Below are 16533 nucleotides of genomic sequence, written 5' to 3'. Positions count from 1 at the left end.
GATTTTTTCCAATGCTAGCAATAAGGCAATGCCAGGCTCCAGTTTTCCCAGTGTCTGGCTGGTAGGGGGTTTTCAATAACTAATCAGTCCCACACCCTGGGGCTAAATGGACCTGTGCAAAGCTGGCCCTGGCCCCCTTTTGCTCAATATCATCTCCTATAGTTCACAAGCTGGCCAAAGGATTCCCCCTAAAGCATCATTTTATCATCCCAGCTGATTGAATAAAACATGCCATTTGAAATAGGTCAGACTGCTTCTGCCCAGTAACTGTCCAGACAAGGATGCCAGGATGTACCCCAGAGCCGGGCCACTGGGCACAACTCCTGATGTGGGACATCTGTCCGTTGTTGATGGCCTGCTGGTGGAAATTAGAGAGACTGATTTAGGGTCGCTGCATAGGGGACTGGGGTGCCGACAGTCCTGCTCTAGCCTACCCTGGGCAAACCATAGAGGCAGTGTTAGATTCAGACCCATCAACTTTAGGAAGAATATCAACAAGCTGGAATGAGTCTGGAAGACAGTCACTAAGAGGATGAAAAGACTAAAGGCTGTGGATAAAGCACTGGACGTGGAGTCAGAAAGTCCCAAACTCAGATTCTGCCTCAGATGTTTCCTAGCTGGAAGAGCTTGGGGAAGTCTCTTAGCCTGTTTCCTCATTTGTAAAAGGAAAGGAAGGAAAGAAAACAAATGCCTCCTCTGTGCCAGCCACTTTACAAAGATTATCTCCTTGGATCCTCACAACAGTCCTGTGAAAAGAGGTGCTTTTATTATCCTTCCAGTTTTACAGTTGAGGAAATTGAGGCAGACAGAGTTTAAGTGACTTGCCCAGGGTCATATAGGGAGTGTCTGAGGCTAGATTTGGACGCAGGAAACTGAGTGTTCCTGACTTCAGGCTTGGCATTCTAGCCACTATGCCACCTAGCTGCCCATTATTATATATTAATTACGTGTTCATTTAAAAAGAAGAGTAAGAGTCAGATAAAGGAACTGGGGATGGTTAGCCTGGAAGAGAGAAGAAACCCAAGGACTAATATGGTGGCTGTCTTGAGGGAGCTAGCCTGGCAAAGTATAGAGAGTGTGTGCCCTTGAGCCAGAAGAGGCTGTCATCTTACGGGATGGGGAAGAGTGGCTGGCTCACCAGGATGCTCTCCCCTAAGTCCAGGCCTGCTGCAATGACCAGGCAAACAGCTAAATATCCTGGCAACAAGGAAATTGTGTTAGCTTAGGGTAAGTGCTTGTTACTCTCAAGCTACAGACAATCTAGTTCCTACTGTAGAGTAAACAGTCTTAATGAACTGGTGAGCAGGGTGTTAACTTAGGGCACAGATTGTTCCCTCATAAGAAATTGATTTCCTCAGAAGATCCATCTATTTAAACAGACACCCGCTCAATAATCCAAGACTTGGGAAAATATTGATCGAGATTTTTCCTCCCCAAAGTTTAAATTAGAAAATCCCCGGGGCGTTCTGCAGTCAGGAAATTATAGATATTGTTATTTCACCAAGCTCCAAACTGGAAACGAATTCTGATCAATGTTGTTTAAGGTGAATGTGGACCGTTATCTTGAATGAGCTTGAGACTTGGGGTCCTGCCTTCTCCTAGTTAGTGATTTGGGCTAGGAAAATCTACTTTTCTTTTCAAAGTTTAATTTGTATAGATACCTTTGTGCTTCATCCCTTTCATTTCTAAATATCCTCCCCACCCCCCAAGCCCCCAAAGCTATGCCATGTAACAATAAAAAGGGAAGAGGGGGAAAATTAGCTCAGCAAGAGGAAACAATAGAGCAACTGAGTCTGACTGTATATGCAATGGGAAACATCTTTCTTTTCTTTTTTTCCTTTAGTTTTCTTTTTTAAAAAACTCCTTACCTTTCATCTTAAAACTGATCCTCAAATGGAAGGTCCTGGATTCAAATTTGAATTCTTGGCTGTGTGACCCTGGGCAAGTCACTTAACCTCCATTGCCTAGCCCTTACCACTCTTCTGCCCTGGAACCAATACATAGTATTAATTCTAAGACAGAAGGTAAGGGTTTATTTAAAAAGTGATACTAAATATTGGTTTCAAGGTAAATGAGCAGTAAGGGCTAAGCATTGGGTGGTTAGGTGACTTGCCCAGGCTCATACAACTAAGGAATATCTGAAGTGAGATTTGAACCCAGGACCTCCTGTCTCCAGGTCTGGCTCTCAATCCTCTGAGACATCTGCTGTCTCAAAATAAGACCTTTCAAAGAATGCTGTGAAAGGTTCTGATTGGAGGGTCATTGTTTGAAGATGAGAGACATTTCCTTGAGAATGTGCAAATGGCACCAGTCTGGATTTTAGTAACTTGTTGACCTGCAAGGAATATACACAGTGTATATATGGTTGTATAGCTATATCTATCTATGTCTATAGATATATGTATGCATACATATATGTAAAGATGCATGTATGCATGCAGCTAGGTGGTCCAATGGATAGAGGGCTAGAGCTGGCATCAGGAAAACCTGAGCTCCAATCCAGATTCAGAGACTTACCAGCTGTGTGACCTTGGGCAAATCACTTAACCTTGTGAGCTAGAGAAGGAAATGGCAAACTACTTCAATATCTCTGCCAAGAAAGACCAAAAATGGGTCACAAAGAGTCAGATACGACTCAACCACTATCTACCACTATATCTCCATCTATCTATATCTATAGATATCCATACATATGTGTATGTCTCTCTCTCTATGCATGCATATGTGTATAGATGTGTGCATGCCTCCCCACACAAATATGTGTACGTATATATATGTATATGTACGTATATGCAGGTCTCCCCCCTTGGTGGCATGGGATGAGTCCCCAGGCTTTCATCATGCCTTTTGCTGAGTGTCTCTTCCGTGCTGCTCTCCAGGTTGCTTTTGACGTCCTAGGCTTCTCCGCAGAGGAGAAGATTGGTGTTTACAAGCTGACTGGGGGCATCATGCACTTCGGAAACATGAAATTCAAGCAAAAACCAAGAGAGGAGCAGGCAGAAGTGGACACCACGGAGGGTAAGTTGTTTGGCCAACACCATGAGCAGCCAGAAGCAAATCCATGAAGGTAACAGGCATCCATGGGTTGGATGGCCATCACCGTGACCACCATTTACAAGATGCAATGAGCAATGAGTGGGTCTTATGGTTACTCTGCATTAGATATCAGGCTAAACGATGGGTTTACAAGAAAAAGCAAAAGCACAATCCCAGTTATTTCTTCCTTTCTTTGTTTTTAAACCTTTACTTTCCATCTCAGAATCACTACTTGTTCCCAAGTAAGGGCTGGGCCATGGGGGTGAAGTGACTCGGCCAGGGTCCCACGGCTAGGAACACTTGTCTGAGGCCAGATTTGACCTCAGCTCTTCCTGACTCCTCCTTATCCACTTAGATCATGTAGCAGCCTTTGATGAGAATAATATTGTACCAACCATGACACAGAGGCACCGCATGATCCTTGTCTTTTCCTTTCTACCTTCTATAGTGGCTGACAAAGTCGCCCACCTCATGGGTCTCAACTCTGGGGAGCTGCAGAAGGGCATCACCAGGCCGCGAGTCAAAGTGGGCAATGAATTTGTACAGAAGGGCCAGAACATGGACCAGTGTAACAACTCCATTGGAGCCCTAGGCAAAGCCATCTATGACAAGATGTTCAAGTGGCTTGTAGTCAGGATCAACAAAACCCTGGATACTAAGATGCAGAGGCAGTTCTTCATTGGAGTGCTGGACATTGCAGGCTTCGAGATCTTTGAGGCATGCTTCTGAACCCTCCTCCTCCTCTTCCTCTTCTTCCTCTTCCTCCTCCTCTTCCTCCTCCTCCTTCTCCTGCTCTTCATCTTCCTCCTCTTTCTTTTCCTCCTCCTTCTCCTCTTCCTCCTCCTCCTCCTGTTCTTCCTCTTCCTTCTCCTCCTCCTCCTCCTCTTTTTCCTCCTCCTCCTGCTCTTCCTCTTCCTCCTCCTGTTCTTCCTCTTCCTTCTCCTCCTCCTCCTCTTTCTCCTCCTCCTCCTCCTGCTCTTCCTCTTCCACCTCCTGGAGCGGGCTGGGACCCCCTTCTCTTGGGTTTCTCCTGGTTTTGACCTTGGCCCCAGAGCCAGGAGCCACATTGGGTTTGTTCTTGCCTTAGAACCTGGGCCATGAGATTGAGAGTACCCATGAGCCTCTCCCTTGCTCTTCCTCAGCTGGGTCATGATCATTGAGGTGGGGAATGGATTGGAGGGAACAAATGGAACTGGGTAAAGAAACAAAGTCACCCAGGCCCACCTCCTCTCATTATAACACCGGTACTATGAGGCCAATGTGATAATTAATTTTAAAAAATAATAATAACACAATAAAAATAGTAACTATCATTTTCATAGTGCCTACTATGTGATAGATGCTATGCTAAATGACTTTTAAAAAGGGTTTGTTTTTTTTAACTCCTAACCTTCCATATATTGATTCTGAGTAGAAGAGTGATAAGGGCTGGGCAATGGGGGTTAAGTGACTTGCTAGAAAGTGGCTAAGGCCAGATTTGAACCAGGACCTCCCATATTTTGGTCTAGCTCTCAATCCACTGAAGTACCTTGCTGTCTCCATGTGCTAAGTGCTTTCACAAATCTAGATGTATCTTCCACATCATGGGGATTATGAGTGCAACACCCCAATGATCTGGGAAATCCACATAAAATTTTTTGACCCTCCCTTCGTACCAGAGAAGAAGTATGAATTTTTTCTTTTTCTTTTGTGATATGTTTATAGTACTTTCTTTTTTTTTACTTTTTTTGTTTTTTTTTAAATATTATTTTATTTGGTCGTTTTCATACATTATTCACTGGAAACAAAGATCGTTTTCTTTTCCTCCCCTCCCCTTCCCCCCCCCCCCCCCCCCGCCTTTCCCTCTCCCATAGCCGATGCATGATTCCACTGGTTATCACATGTGTTCTTGACTCGAACCCATTTCCCTGTTGTTGGAATTTGCATTATAGTGTTCATTTAGAGTCTCTCCTCAGTCTTATCTCCTCCAACCCTGTAGTCAAGCAGTTGCTTTTCAGCGGTGTTTTTACTCCCACAGTTTATCCTCTGCTTGTGGGTAGTATTTTTTTTAGATCCCTGCAGATTGTTCAGGGAAATTGCATTGACACTAATGGAGAAGTCCATTACATTCTCTTGTACCACAATGTATCAGTCTCTGTGTACAATGTTTTCCAGGTTCTGCTCCTTTCACTCTGCATCACTTCCTGGAGGTTGTTCCAGTCTCCATGGAATTCCTCCACTTTATTATTCCTTTTAGCACAATAGTATTCCATCACCAACATATGCCACAATTTATTTGACCCTTCCCCAATTGAAGGGCATCCCCTCATTTTCCAATTTTTGGCCACCACAAAGAGCGCAGCTATGAATATTTTTGTACAAGTCTTTTTGTCCATTATCTCTTTGGGGTACATATAGTACTTTCTTATAAAATTTGGGGTATTTGGTCACAGGTGATATGTATGGCAATATTAAATAAAAACACCATATGAAAAATAAAATTTAAAATTATGAAAGAAATATTAAATTAAAAAACAAAACAAATTTAAGGATAATATTGAAGGTCATATTATACCTTATGGAACATACATTTTATGCATTTATGAGTGACCAAATTTTAAAGCTATCCCTACATTTCTAGCCTCCATGTATTTCTGCTGGCTTTTGCATTCTTTTCACCAGCTTTAACTTTTTACTTATTTAAAAAAGAAGTTGTGTATATTTACAGTGTTAAAAGATAAAATAGGTTGATATTATACAATTGTATACATATTCTTGATGCATTTCTGAGTTTCTAACTTTTTCTGTGTCATCTGTAGCTCCCCCCAGCCAATTTCCATTTAATTTCTTATGACGACCTGCAATATATCAAAACCATAAGGGGAAAGTTAAGATGTGGAAGGGATACCTGTATCATCCCATTTGATCTTCACAATAACTCTGAGATGCTATTATTATTCTTGTTTTATAATTGAGAACACTGAGGTAAACAGAGGTTTAGTGGTTTGCCCAGAATGACACAGGTGGTAAGTTTCAGAGGCTAGATTTGTACTCGGGTCTTCATGACTCCAGGCCTAGTGCTCTCTCTATTGGGTCATCTAGGTCTTTCTTCACAGATCTATTTTCTTCCTTTAATTAGGTTACCAGAGAGGCAGCATGGCACGATGTTTAGAGAGAGAGACTCAGAGTTAGGGAGACTTGGATTCGAATCTTGACTCTGACCTATATTTGTGGTGTGAACACAGGCAAGTCACTTCACCATTAAGTTAAGACTCCAGAGAGATCTCTAAGACTAAGTTAGAAAGCAATTTTTGATTGACAGCATTTCCACATTAGGTATTCCCTATATAGAAGAAATCAGGGGTCAGGACCAAAACCACACCACCGAAAAGAGAGAATGCCTAGCTGCCGTCAGCCTAATTTCCTAGGAGTAACTGGTGGCAGAGTACACAGAGCCCTGATGCTCAAGTCAGGAAGATCTGAATTCAAATCCAGATTCAGGCACTTACTAGCTGGGTGAGCCTGGGCAAGTCATTTAACCATTGTTTGCCTCATTTCCCCCAACTTTAACACAGGGATAATAATAGCACCTACCTCATAGAATTGTTGTGAGGATCAGCTGAGATAATACTTATAAAGCACTTAGCCCAGGGTTTGGCCACATAGTAGGTATTTCATAATTACAATCATTTTGTTATTATTAATTTCTTTAGACTCCATCCTAATTTCTTTTGGCCCTAATTTTTTCTTCTTCGGATTAGATTGGATCTTTTATTTGTATAGGGAACTTCTGGTGAGGAAATTCACTCAACCAATGCAGATTGGCACCTACCTTGCAATCCGTAGTAATAGAGAGTTGCCTAGGGGCAGGTAGGTGCTGAAATGGATAGAGCTCAGGGTTTGGAGCTGAGAAAACCAGAGTTAAGATACTGCCTCAGACACTGGCTCTGTGACACTGATTTCTGTTTGCCTCAGTTTCTTCATATGTAAAATGGGGATAATAACATTTATTTTGAGAATAATATTTGTAAAGCACTTTGCAAACTTAAAGTACTCTATAAATGTTGGTTATCAGTGGTCATACAAAGAGATTAAGTGATTTGCCTAGAGCCCCATGGCCTGTATACGCTGGGCAGAGGACTTGCTGACATGGAAGCCACATCTCTAACTGTTAGTATATGCTGGCTCTATAACTTCTATAATGTCTTTAAACAAGTTCACATCTCGGGATGCATGGAAGCCCCTAGGAGGCATATCAATAAATAAGTCCCTGTTCTGTAGGAGGATCTATTTCTCATTATCTTCCTTTTCTCCCTCCTCCCTTTGCAGTTTAACAGCTTCGAGCAACTCTGCATCAACTTCACCAATGAGAAGCTCCAGCAGTTTTTCAACCACCACATGTTTGTGCTGGAGCAGGAAGAGTACAAGAGGGAGGGCATCGAATGGGTCTTCATTGACTTTGGTCTGGATCTGCAGGCCTGCATTGATCTTCTAGAAAAGGTAATAATCCTTTCAAGAGAGGAGGGTAGAGAAAAGGAGCCTGAGCTCATCAATGGGTTAAACACTTAAGAGAGTTGGAAGCCTAGGACCTCATCTCATCATTCCATTTCTTCCCATTCCATCCCTTTTCTTCCATTCCTTTCCTTTTTTCTCTTCCCCTCCTTTCCCTTCCCTTCCATCCCTTTTCTTCCCTTCCTTTCCCCTCTTTTTTCCTCTTCCCCTCCTTCCCCTTTCCCTCCCTTCCCTTTCCCTCCATTCTCCTCCCTTTCTCTCCTTTCCTTCCTTTCCCCTCATCTCCCCTTCTCTCCCCTTCCCTCTCCTCGCCTTCCCTTCCCTCCCCTCCCCTCCCTTCCCCTTCCGCATGCCTCCCCTTCCCTTCCCTTCCCATTCTATTCAACAGACATTTACTGAGCTCACTGTTCTAGGAGCTAGAGGGAAAGGGACAAAAGTGAAATTTACATGCTCCTGGGAAAGTATATACAAGATAAGTTGAGGAAGTTGAAACCGAATGAACTTAGAAGGGGTCTGACAAGCCTGGCCTGAAGAGGTAGTACCTGAACTGAGCCCTAAAGGTTCTAAGAGGTGGAAATGAAGAGTGCTCAGCAGGCTTGGGGGTGGGGGGTGGGGCCGGCTCGGCAAAGGCACAGCCCAGGGGACCGCTTTGCCAGATTCTGGGAAACAGCTGGGTCACTTTGCCTGGAGAGGAGAGTGGGCGGGAGAGTAATGTGAAAGTCTGGGAAGTAGGCTGGAGGCAGATTCTGGAAGGCATCAGCACCAAGCTGAGGAGCTCTCTCTTTGATCCGAGAGGCACCAGGGCATTTCCTAGGCAGACCAGTGCCTAGGACCTAGCTGTGAAGGATCACAAAGGAGAGGCTCCAAATAAGAAAGCAATTAGAATCTTCAGCATTGCCATTGTATCTTACATTCCTTTTCAAATTAGATCTTGTTTTCTTTTTGAAGATCTGCCTTCCCTCCTTTCTGCTCCCCCCTGTCCCCCGGAGAAAGCAAGCATGCAGAGCCAAACAAAACTCATTCTCTCTTTGACCTTGCCACCCCCCCCTCTAATTTTTTAAAACTTTTTTACTTTCTTTCATTTTTTGAAATTACACAAAGAAACAAATTTTTGATAATTGCTTTCTGACATTTTGCGATTCACATTCATTCCCTCCTTCCCCCTGCCACACCCAAAGTGGTAAATAGTAGGATACAGGTTATACCAGTGCTTTCATGCAATATGTATTTCCACATTCTCCACTCCATGACAGAAGATATATATCACACATACAATAAAAAAAAAACTCATGAAGGAAATCAAGTAAAAGATGATGTGCTTTGATCCGCAATCAGGTTCAAACCACTCCTTCTCTGGCTTTGGATAGTATTTTTTATCATGAGCCCCTTGGGGTTAACTTGAGACCCTGTTTTGCTGATAATAGTTTAGTTCTTCACAGATCATTATCATGTAATATTTCTTTTGTTAACTCTACTGTTCTCCTGGTTCTTCCCACTTCAAAATATGTCTCAATCTGCATCAAGTCCATTAGCTCTCCATCAGGAGGTGGGCAGCATGGTTCATCAAGAGTCCTCTGGAATTGTCTTTGGTCATTGTGTTGTTCAGAGTTCCCCAGTTTTTCAAAGTCAATTATCTTTACTATATATATTGTTATCATTGTATAAATTGTCTTCCTGGTTCTGCTCACTTCGTTCTGCATCCATTCATACAAATCTTTCCAGGTTTCTCTGAAAACATCCTCTTCATAATTTCATAATAATACTTCACAAGTAGGTGGTAGATATCTAGGAGGCACACAGATAGAGTACTAGGACTGGAATCAGGAAAACTCATCTTCCTGAGTTCAAATCTGGACTCAGGCACATCCTAGTTGCTGCATTGCCTCGGGAAAGTCATTTTAACCCTATTTGCCTTGGTTTCCTCATCTATAAAATGAGCTGGAGAAGGAAATGGCCAACCACCCCAATATCTTTGCCAAGAAAACTCCAAATAGGGTCATAAAGAGATGGACATGACTGAAAAACAACTAAACAACAAATTCTGTCATATCCATTTGCCATACTTTATATAGTCATTATGTAGTGCTTTATTGGTGATCCTATGGTACATGTGCCAGAGGGAGCTACTCCCTTCCCCTTCTCCATGTGTGCATGAGGATGTTTCCCTCATCACCTGCCCCTTTGCCCAGCAGCACAACGGGAACACTTCCTCCCTCCCTGTCTGGGGTAAGGCAGGGGGTTCACATGGAGTGTGAGGGGATGCAGTTTGGGTACTTCATTTCTAAAAGGTTCGCCATCACTGTCCTAGAAGATGGTCATCCCCCTTGGTTTCCAATTCTTTGTCACCACAAAAAGTTGCTATAAATATTCTTTGTACATATGGGTCTTTTTCCTCTTTATTTGAACTTTTTGGGATATTATGTATCTTATATTTCTATAATGCATTAATGGTTAGTTTTCAGTGGGCTCCCTTATGTGCTATCTTATTGAGCTCTCACTACAGTGTAGTATAATTGAAAAATCTGGAATTAAGGAATCTAGTTGCAAATCCTGGCTTGGTTCCTTCCTACTCGGGTGACTAGAGGCACTTATATTCTCTGTCTCTTGGGCTTATTATCTATAAAATGAAATACTGGCTTAGATGATCTCTAAGACCCCATCCAGCTCCAAATCTATCCCCGTTTTACAACTTATACAATTTACCCAAGGCCATCCCACTAGTAAGTCAAAGAATCATAGATCATCAGAGCTGGAAGGTACTAAAAATCTAAACATACAGATTTAGAGTGAGAAGGGGCAATGTTTTGTTGTTCATTTGTTTCAGTCATGTCCAACTCTTTGTTGCCATATTTGTAGTTTTCTTGGTAGACATTGAAGTGGTTTGCCATTTCCTTCTCTGGCTCATTTTACAAGTGAGGAAATTGAGGCAAACAGGGTTAAATGACTTGCCTAAGGTCACACAGCTAGTATCTGAGGTCAAATTAGAACTCAGAACTTCTTTCTGACTCCAGTCCCTGTGCTCTATTCATTGCACCACCTAGAAGCCTGAAAGGGACAATGGAGATGATCTTGTCCAACTCTCACATTTTACAGATGAGGAAACTGTGGGCTAGAAGGTTCATGGCATGCCCATCATCACTCAGGTCACATACTCCCTGAGTCTCAGTTTCCTTATATGTAAAATGAAAGACTTTTAGTAGATCACTAGATGCCTTTTTTTTTTTAAACCCTCACCTTCCATCTTAGAATCAGTGCTGTGTATTGGTCCCAAGGCAGAAGAGTGGTAAGGACTAGGCAATGGGGTTAAGTGACTCACCCATGCAGTTAGGGAATGTCTAAGTTCAGTTCTGAACCCAGAACTTCTGATCTCTATCCCTGGCACTCAATCCACTGAAGCACCTAATTGCCCCCTAGACAGCTTTCATTACTAATCATCAGTGATTTTATGACTTAACTAAGTGGCTGTTACCTGTGATCCATATGATGATGCCCCTTGAGGAACAAAAGGAAGATCCCCCAACCCATCGCCAACCTGAAAATATCTCTTTATAAAATGAGGAGAGCAAGAGAGTGACAGAGTCAGCTTTAGGGAAATCACTTTGGAATCTCTATGAAAATGATTTGGAGGAGGGGGAAATTCTGGAGGCAGAGAGACCAAGTAGGAGGCTATCATAATAGAACAAAGAAGAGGTGATGAGTGTTCCAACTACAGTAGTGTCCAAGAGAATAGAGAGAAGAGGTAGATAAGAGAGACAGAAGTAAGGACTCAACCAGGCTGGAAAATTGATTGGATGGGGATGAGGAAGACTGTAGAGTTGAGGATGATTTCTAAGTTGCAAACATGGATTACGGGTGATTTCCTCTACAGAAATGGAGAAGTTAGGAGGACGTGTGGGTTTAGAATTACACTTTCAATCTTTTAACTTCCTTAATACCTTGGCAAGAAAGAGTTTATCACATGACTTTTTTTCTGTGATAAGAAGGCCTGAGAACTATGTGAAAACACCAAATGGGGGTGGGGTTGGGAATGGGGAAGGATACAGGAAGGGAAAGCAGAGGTAATACAGACCTAACTCCCCTATTTCACAATTTCACTGAAGGCTGATCTTATTCCCAAATCTATTCTGGGTCCTGGCTAAGAAGAGTCAAAAACCAGCTTTCTAGGAGTTTGGGGAAGAAACTGATCAGCTCTGTCAAGCACTGATTCAAGTGTTTAGCCCTTTGTTGAAGAAATCTGGACACAGCTCCCCAAGGCTCAATGCTTTCCGATCCCAACTCTTTTGTTTTTTCATTTAAAACATTGTTTTTTAATCCTTACCTTCCACCTTAGAGTCAATACTGCGTGTTGGTCCTAGGGCAGAAGAGTGGTAAGGGTAGTGCAACTAGGGTTAAATGACTTGCCCAGGGTCACACAGCTAGGAAGTATTTGAGGCCAGATTTGAACCTAAGCCTTCCCATTGCACTATCCACTAAGCTACCTAGTTGCCTTTTGGTTTTTAATTTCTTTTGTTTTTTAAATTTAATTTTTAAATTTAAATTTTTTTAATTTAAATTATTTAATTTTAATTTTAATTAATAAGCATTCATTATCTCTCCTCTTCTACCCTGGCCCTCAAATACATAACAGTTTTGATAAATAAAAACAAAAATGAAACAAACAAAAACTAAAGCAAAAAAAAGTCAAGCCAAACTAATTTCCACATTAGCCATGTCCAAAAATGTATTCCTTCTTCTGCACCCTGAATCCATCCCCTCTGTCCTGAGATGGGATAGCCTGTGTCTTCCTGAGTCCTCTGGAATTCTGCTTTCCTACTGCATTGATCAGAATTTACTTAACCAACATGACTTCTCCTTTAATTCTGTGGCTTCTTCTCTCCCTCTTCTCTCTCCCAGCCCATGGGCATCTTCTCCATCTTGGAAGAGCAATGTGTCTTCCCCAAAGCCACAGATGCCACTTTCAAGGCAGCCCTGTATGACAATCACCTGGGAAAGTCCAATAACTTCCTCAAGCCAAAGGGAGGCAAAGGCAAAGGCCCTGAAGCCCACTTTGAGCTAGTCCACTACGCTGGCACGGTAAGTACTGGCACCAGCTGTCCAGCAGCAGCCATCTGCTGTGTTGATTTCCAGACCCAGGAACTGTTTCCAGATGAGTTATTCCAGACCCAACCAAACACTCCAGCATATTGCAGATTCACACTGGAATGCATTTCCAAGTGCTGCACGCCATCCATGGAGGAGGTGGTAGGGAAGGGCTGAATATACCGCTGTGGGCTTCTAAGGGAGTGGAAGAGCATAGCAACACTTCAGAAAAGTGTGACCTGCTGAGCAAAGGGAGGCATGCCTCCTGCTCACTCACCCTGCCCACTCCTTCCCCCTCCTGGAAAATTCCAAAGGAGAGCGGGTTTGAAGCCATCTCCGGCCCTCCTGTTGAACCTGCCATTCCCTCCCTCCCCAGATTCTGGTCCTGTTAGCCTTCAGCTTGACAGCTCAGACTCTGGAGAGTGGGCCAGAAATGAATGCATTGGCAAAGACGCCATGAATCCATGAGTAATTCCCAAATTGGAAAGGGGGTGGGAGGTGCTCCAACAGATTGTGACCAGCAAATCAAAATCTCCATATACCAGGACGGCTCCAAAAGGAAATGGAGCTAGCTGGGAGGTTGGAGAGGGGAAGAGAGACTAGAGAGGGGGCGGCTCGCTGCTGCCAGGATTCTGGCTCCCCATTCATTTCTGGCACAAACAGTCTCCAAGTATAATTAACAGGGGAAGGGAGTCTTTGTTCAGCAAGCTTAAGGGAAAAGATCGCCCCCCTCTCCGTGTGACTTCAGGTTGCTGGAAGAGCTAGCCGCCTGCTATTTGCCAGGTTCGGGGAGACCTCTTTGAATGGAGCAGCAGGGAAAGAGATGCTTTAGGACCACAGCGTCAAGAGGCCCCACGCACTTAAAGGCTGAGCACAGAGCGCAGGCTTTCTGAGATATTATTGAGCTCCCAATGAGTGGTTCTCCCAGCAACCCTAAGCAAACAGCAGGATGGGGACGGCAACTGCAGAGCTTCCCCTCTCCTGAAATTAAAATAGCATTTGATTTCTAGCCAGTGAATACCTCAAACCCAAGGAGATCGTCTCCACTTCCGAGAACGGAGCCCCAAAGTTCAGGCACCACCGGAAGGAGAGACCGGCTTTTCCCTTTGGTTTTCTCCCTCCCCCCCCCCCCCCCATATTGAAAATGAAAGAACAAAAAGGGTTTTTTGGCTCCCTTGCTCTTTCCCTGGGCTGTGCTCAGGCTGAAGGACCTAGAACATTTTCTTTCTCCTTGTTCCTTCCAGTTAGATCTTCACTGGCGAATTTAGTTAACTGGAGTGATGCAGGCAGCCAATATGGATGATTCAGCTTTCTCCCCATTTGACATCTTCCCTGCCCCCACCCTTAGCCCTGCCATTCTGCCCTGATTTAGGGGGCAGACCTCTAGCCCAGGAGAGGAGAAAAGGCAGTTCACACTGTTGCATCTTGGTTCTCTCCAGGTGGGGTACAACATCACAGGCTGGCTGGAGAAAAACAAGGACCCCTTGAATGAAACTGTGGTGGGCTTGTTCCAGAAATCCAGCATGAACTTGCTTGCTCTCCTCTTTAAAGAAGAGGAGGCCGCAGGTAGGGCTCATACCCCCACTGCATCATCCCTCCTGCTGGTGGGAGACTGAGGGCAAAAATGAATTTCCCCTCTCTTAACAGTCAGCCAACAAGGATTGCTAGTGTCAGGCACTGCTCAGTGCTGGGGACCCCAAGGAAGGAAGTGGCATGATCCCTGCCCTCCCCAAGTTCACATTCTAATGGGACAGTCAACATGCAGACAGCTAAATGTGCAAGATCTCCTTCCTCCTCTCCCTCTCCTTCTCCCTCCCCCCCTGCTCCCCTCTTTGTCTCTCCTTCCCTACCTCCCTTCATTCCTTCCTCCCCCTCTCTTTCCCTCCCTCTCTCTGTCTCTCTCTCTCCCTCCCTCCCTCCCTCTCTTTCCTTTCTCTCTCTCCATTTCCCTCCCTCCCTCCTTCCTTTCCCATCTCTCTTTCTCCTTCCCCTTCTCCCTTCCCTGCTCCCTCTCCCTTTCCCTATCTCTTTTCTTTTCCGTCTCCCCCCCCCAATCCCTCTCCCTCTTTCTCACTCTCATTGTCTCTGTCTCTTCAGTGCAAAGGTAGTCTCAGAGGGAAAGCACTTACAGCTAAGGAAGTGTATTTCCCTTTAGCAAAACCCCAATTTAAAATTCTCAGAGATTCAATTTGATTCAACAAATCTCTTTCTATTGCTAATAATAATAGTTAGGGGCAGTTAGGTGGCTCAGTAAATTGAGAGCCAGACCTAGAGATGGGAGGTCCTAGAATCAGATATAACCTGAGACACAGCCTGTGTGACCCTGGGCAAGTCACTTAACCCTCATTGCCTAGCCCTTACCACTCTTCTGCCCTGAAACCAATACACAGTATTGATTCTAAAATGGAAGGTGTTTTTTTTTTAATGGTAATAATAGTTTGCATTTGTAAAGTTCCTTAAATATGTGATTTATATGGATTCTTGCAACAACCCTACATGGCAGGTGCTATTATCCCCATTTTACAGATAGGGAAATTGAGCCTGAGAAAGGGTAAATGACATACCCAGGGTTACACAGCTAATAATTATCTGAGGAAGGATTTGAACTCAGGTATTCTTTATTGTAATTCTATTGCCCCTATCCACTACATTACCTTGTTGCTTTAGTATCATGACAGAAAGAAAATAAAATATACAACACAAGTTCTAATCTTAAGAAAGTTTTGTTTAGTTGAGAAGAGATCCTCCACAAATGAAACACGGAATAGGGTGTAGATATACGATATGAGAGTAAGGTAGTGACTTTCCTAACACTGGAGGTATTTGTGCAAAGCCTAGACGACCATTTTGTTGGGGAGTAAAGGAGGCTCTTGTTTGGGTATGGATGAAACAGATGGCATTTGGGGTTTCTTCCATCCCCCAAATTAGAAGGCTCTAAGTGCAAATTGTGTACTACTAATCCAAAGTGTGTAGGAATTCTGAGGAGAGATGGAGTTCCCAGGGACTCCATGTATTTGAGTGACCTTTGAAGGGTGGTCTCAAGTCAGAGAGAGCCAGCTAGGTGTCCTTACCTTTCCACCCTCACTTGAAAGTGAAACTGTATCAGAAAGGTAATGGTGGAATAGCTAAGTGACTCAGTGAATAGAGAGTGGTCCTGGATTCAAATCTAGCCTCAGACAGGGTCTAGCTGTGTGACCCTGGGCAAGTCATTTAATTAATTAATTAATTTATACTTTATTTTGTTATTATTATTATTATTGATTCAGTTTACTTAAGAGCTTTTAAAATATTTTAAAATATTTATAGTTATTGTCATGCAAATCACACTTCTATAGTGGTCATTATTAAAAGAGCCAAGCTACATAAGCAAAACCCAAAAATAAAACCTAAATACACTGATGTGAAAGATGACCCAACAGTTCTTTCTCTGGAGGTAGACAACTTTCCCCATTGTAAGTCTTTCAGGATTGTCCCAGATCATTGCATTGTTGAAAGTATGAGCAAGTCATTTAATGCCAATTGCCTAGTCTTTACCTCTCTTTGGTCTTGGAACCAATATTTAGTATTGATTTTAAGAGAGAAAGCAAAGAAAACCTTTTAAAGAAAGAAAGAAAGAAAGAAAGAAAGAAAGAAAGAAAGAAAGAAAGAAAGGAAGGAAGGAAGGAAGGAAGGAAGGAAGGAAGGAAGGAAGGAAGGAAGGAAGGAAGGAAGGAAGGAAGGAAGGAAGGAAGGAAGGAAGGAAGGAAGGAAATGGCTTTGTAGCATCCTTAACACTAACAAAAATTCTGTGTTTCTTCTCTGGATAATTCTCTAATATGCAAGGATCACATTTCTACTGGGGTTTATGGTGACAAGGTTTACATACTTGAGCTAATTTGTTTCTCGTGGGAACTGGTAGTACAAGTTTTTCTGATCCCCATTTTACAG

The 16533-nt window shown here is 43.2% G+C and overlaps 1 protein-coding gene across 1 annotated transcript in view; it reads left to right on the top strand.

Moving 5' to 3' along the window:
• Positions 1-16533, top strand: part of LOC100015891 (myosin-16) — an 86670-nt gene that overhangs the window by 17745 nt on the left and 52392 nt on the right. The window contains exons 10-14 of the mRNA XM_001369832.4: positions 2880-3018; positions 3485-3753; positions 7345-7515; positions 12421-12600; positions 14046-14172. Coding sequence (XP_001369869.2) covers positions 2880-3018; positions 3485-3753; positions 7345-7515; positions 12421-12600; positions 14046-14172 — 886 coding nt within the window. The remainder of the gene's footprint in view (positions 1-2879; positions 3019-3484; positions 3754-7344; positions 7516-12420; positions 12601-14045; positions 14173-16533) is intronic.

The sequence above is a fragment of the Monodelphis domestica genome, chromosome 7 (assembly GCF_027887165.1).
Source record: "Monodelphis domestica isolate mMonDom1 chromosome 7, mMonDom1.pri, whole genome shotgun sequence".
NCBI classification, from domain to species: Eukaryota; Metazoa; Chordata; class Mammalia; order Didelphimorphia; family Didelphidae; genus Monodelphis; species Monodelphis domestica.
Note: the sequence above shows the minus strand (reverse complement) of the source record. Positions and strands in the feature narration are given on the sequence as shown.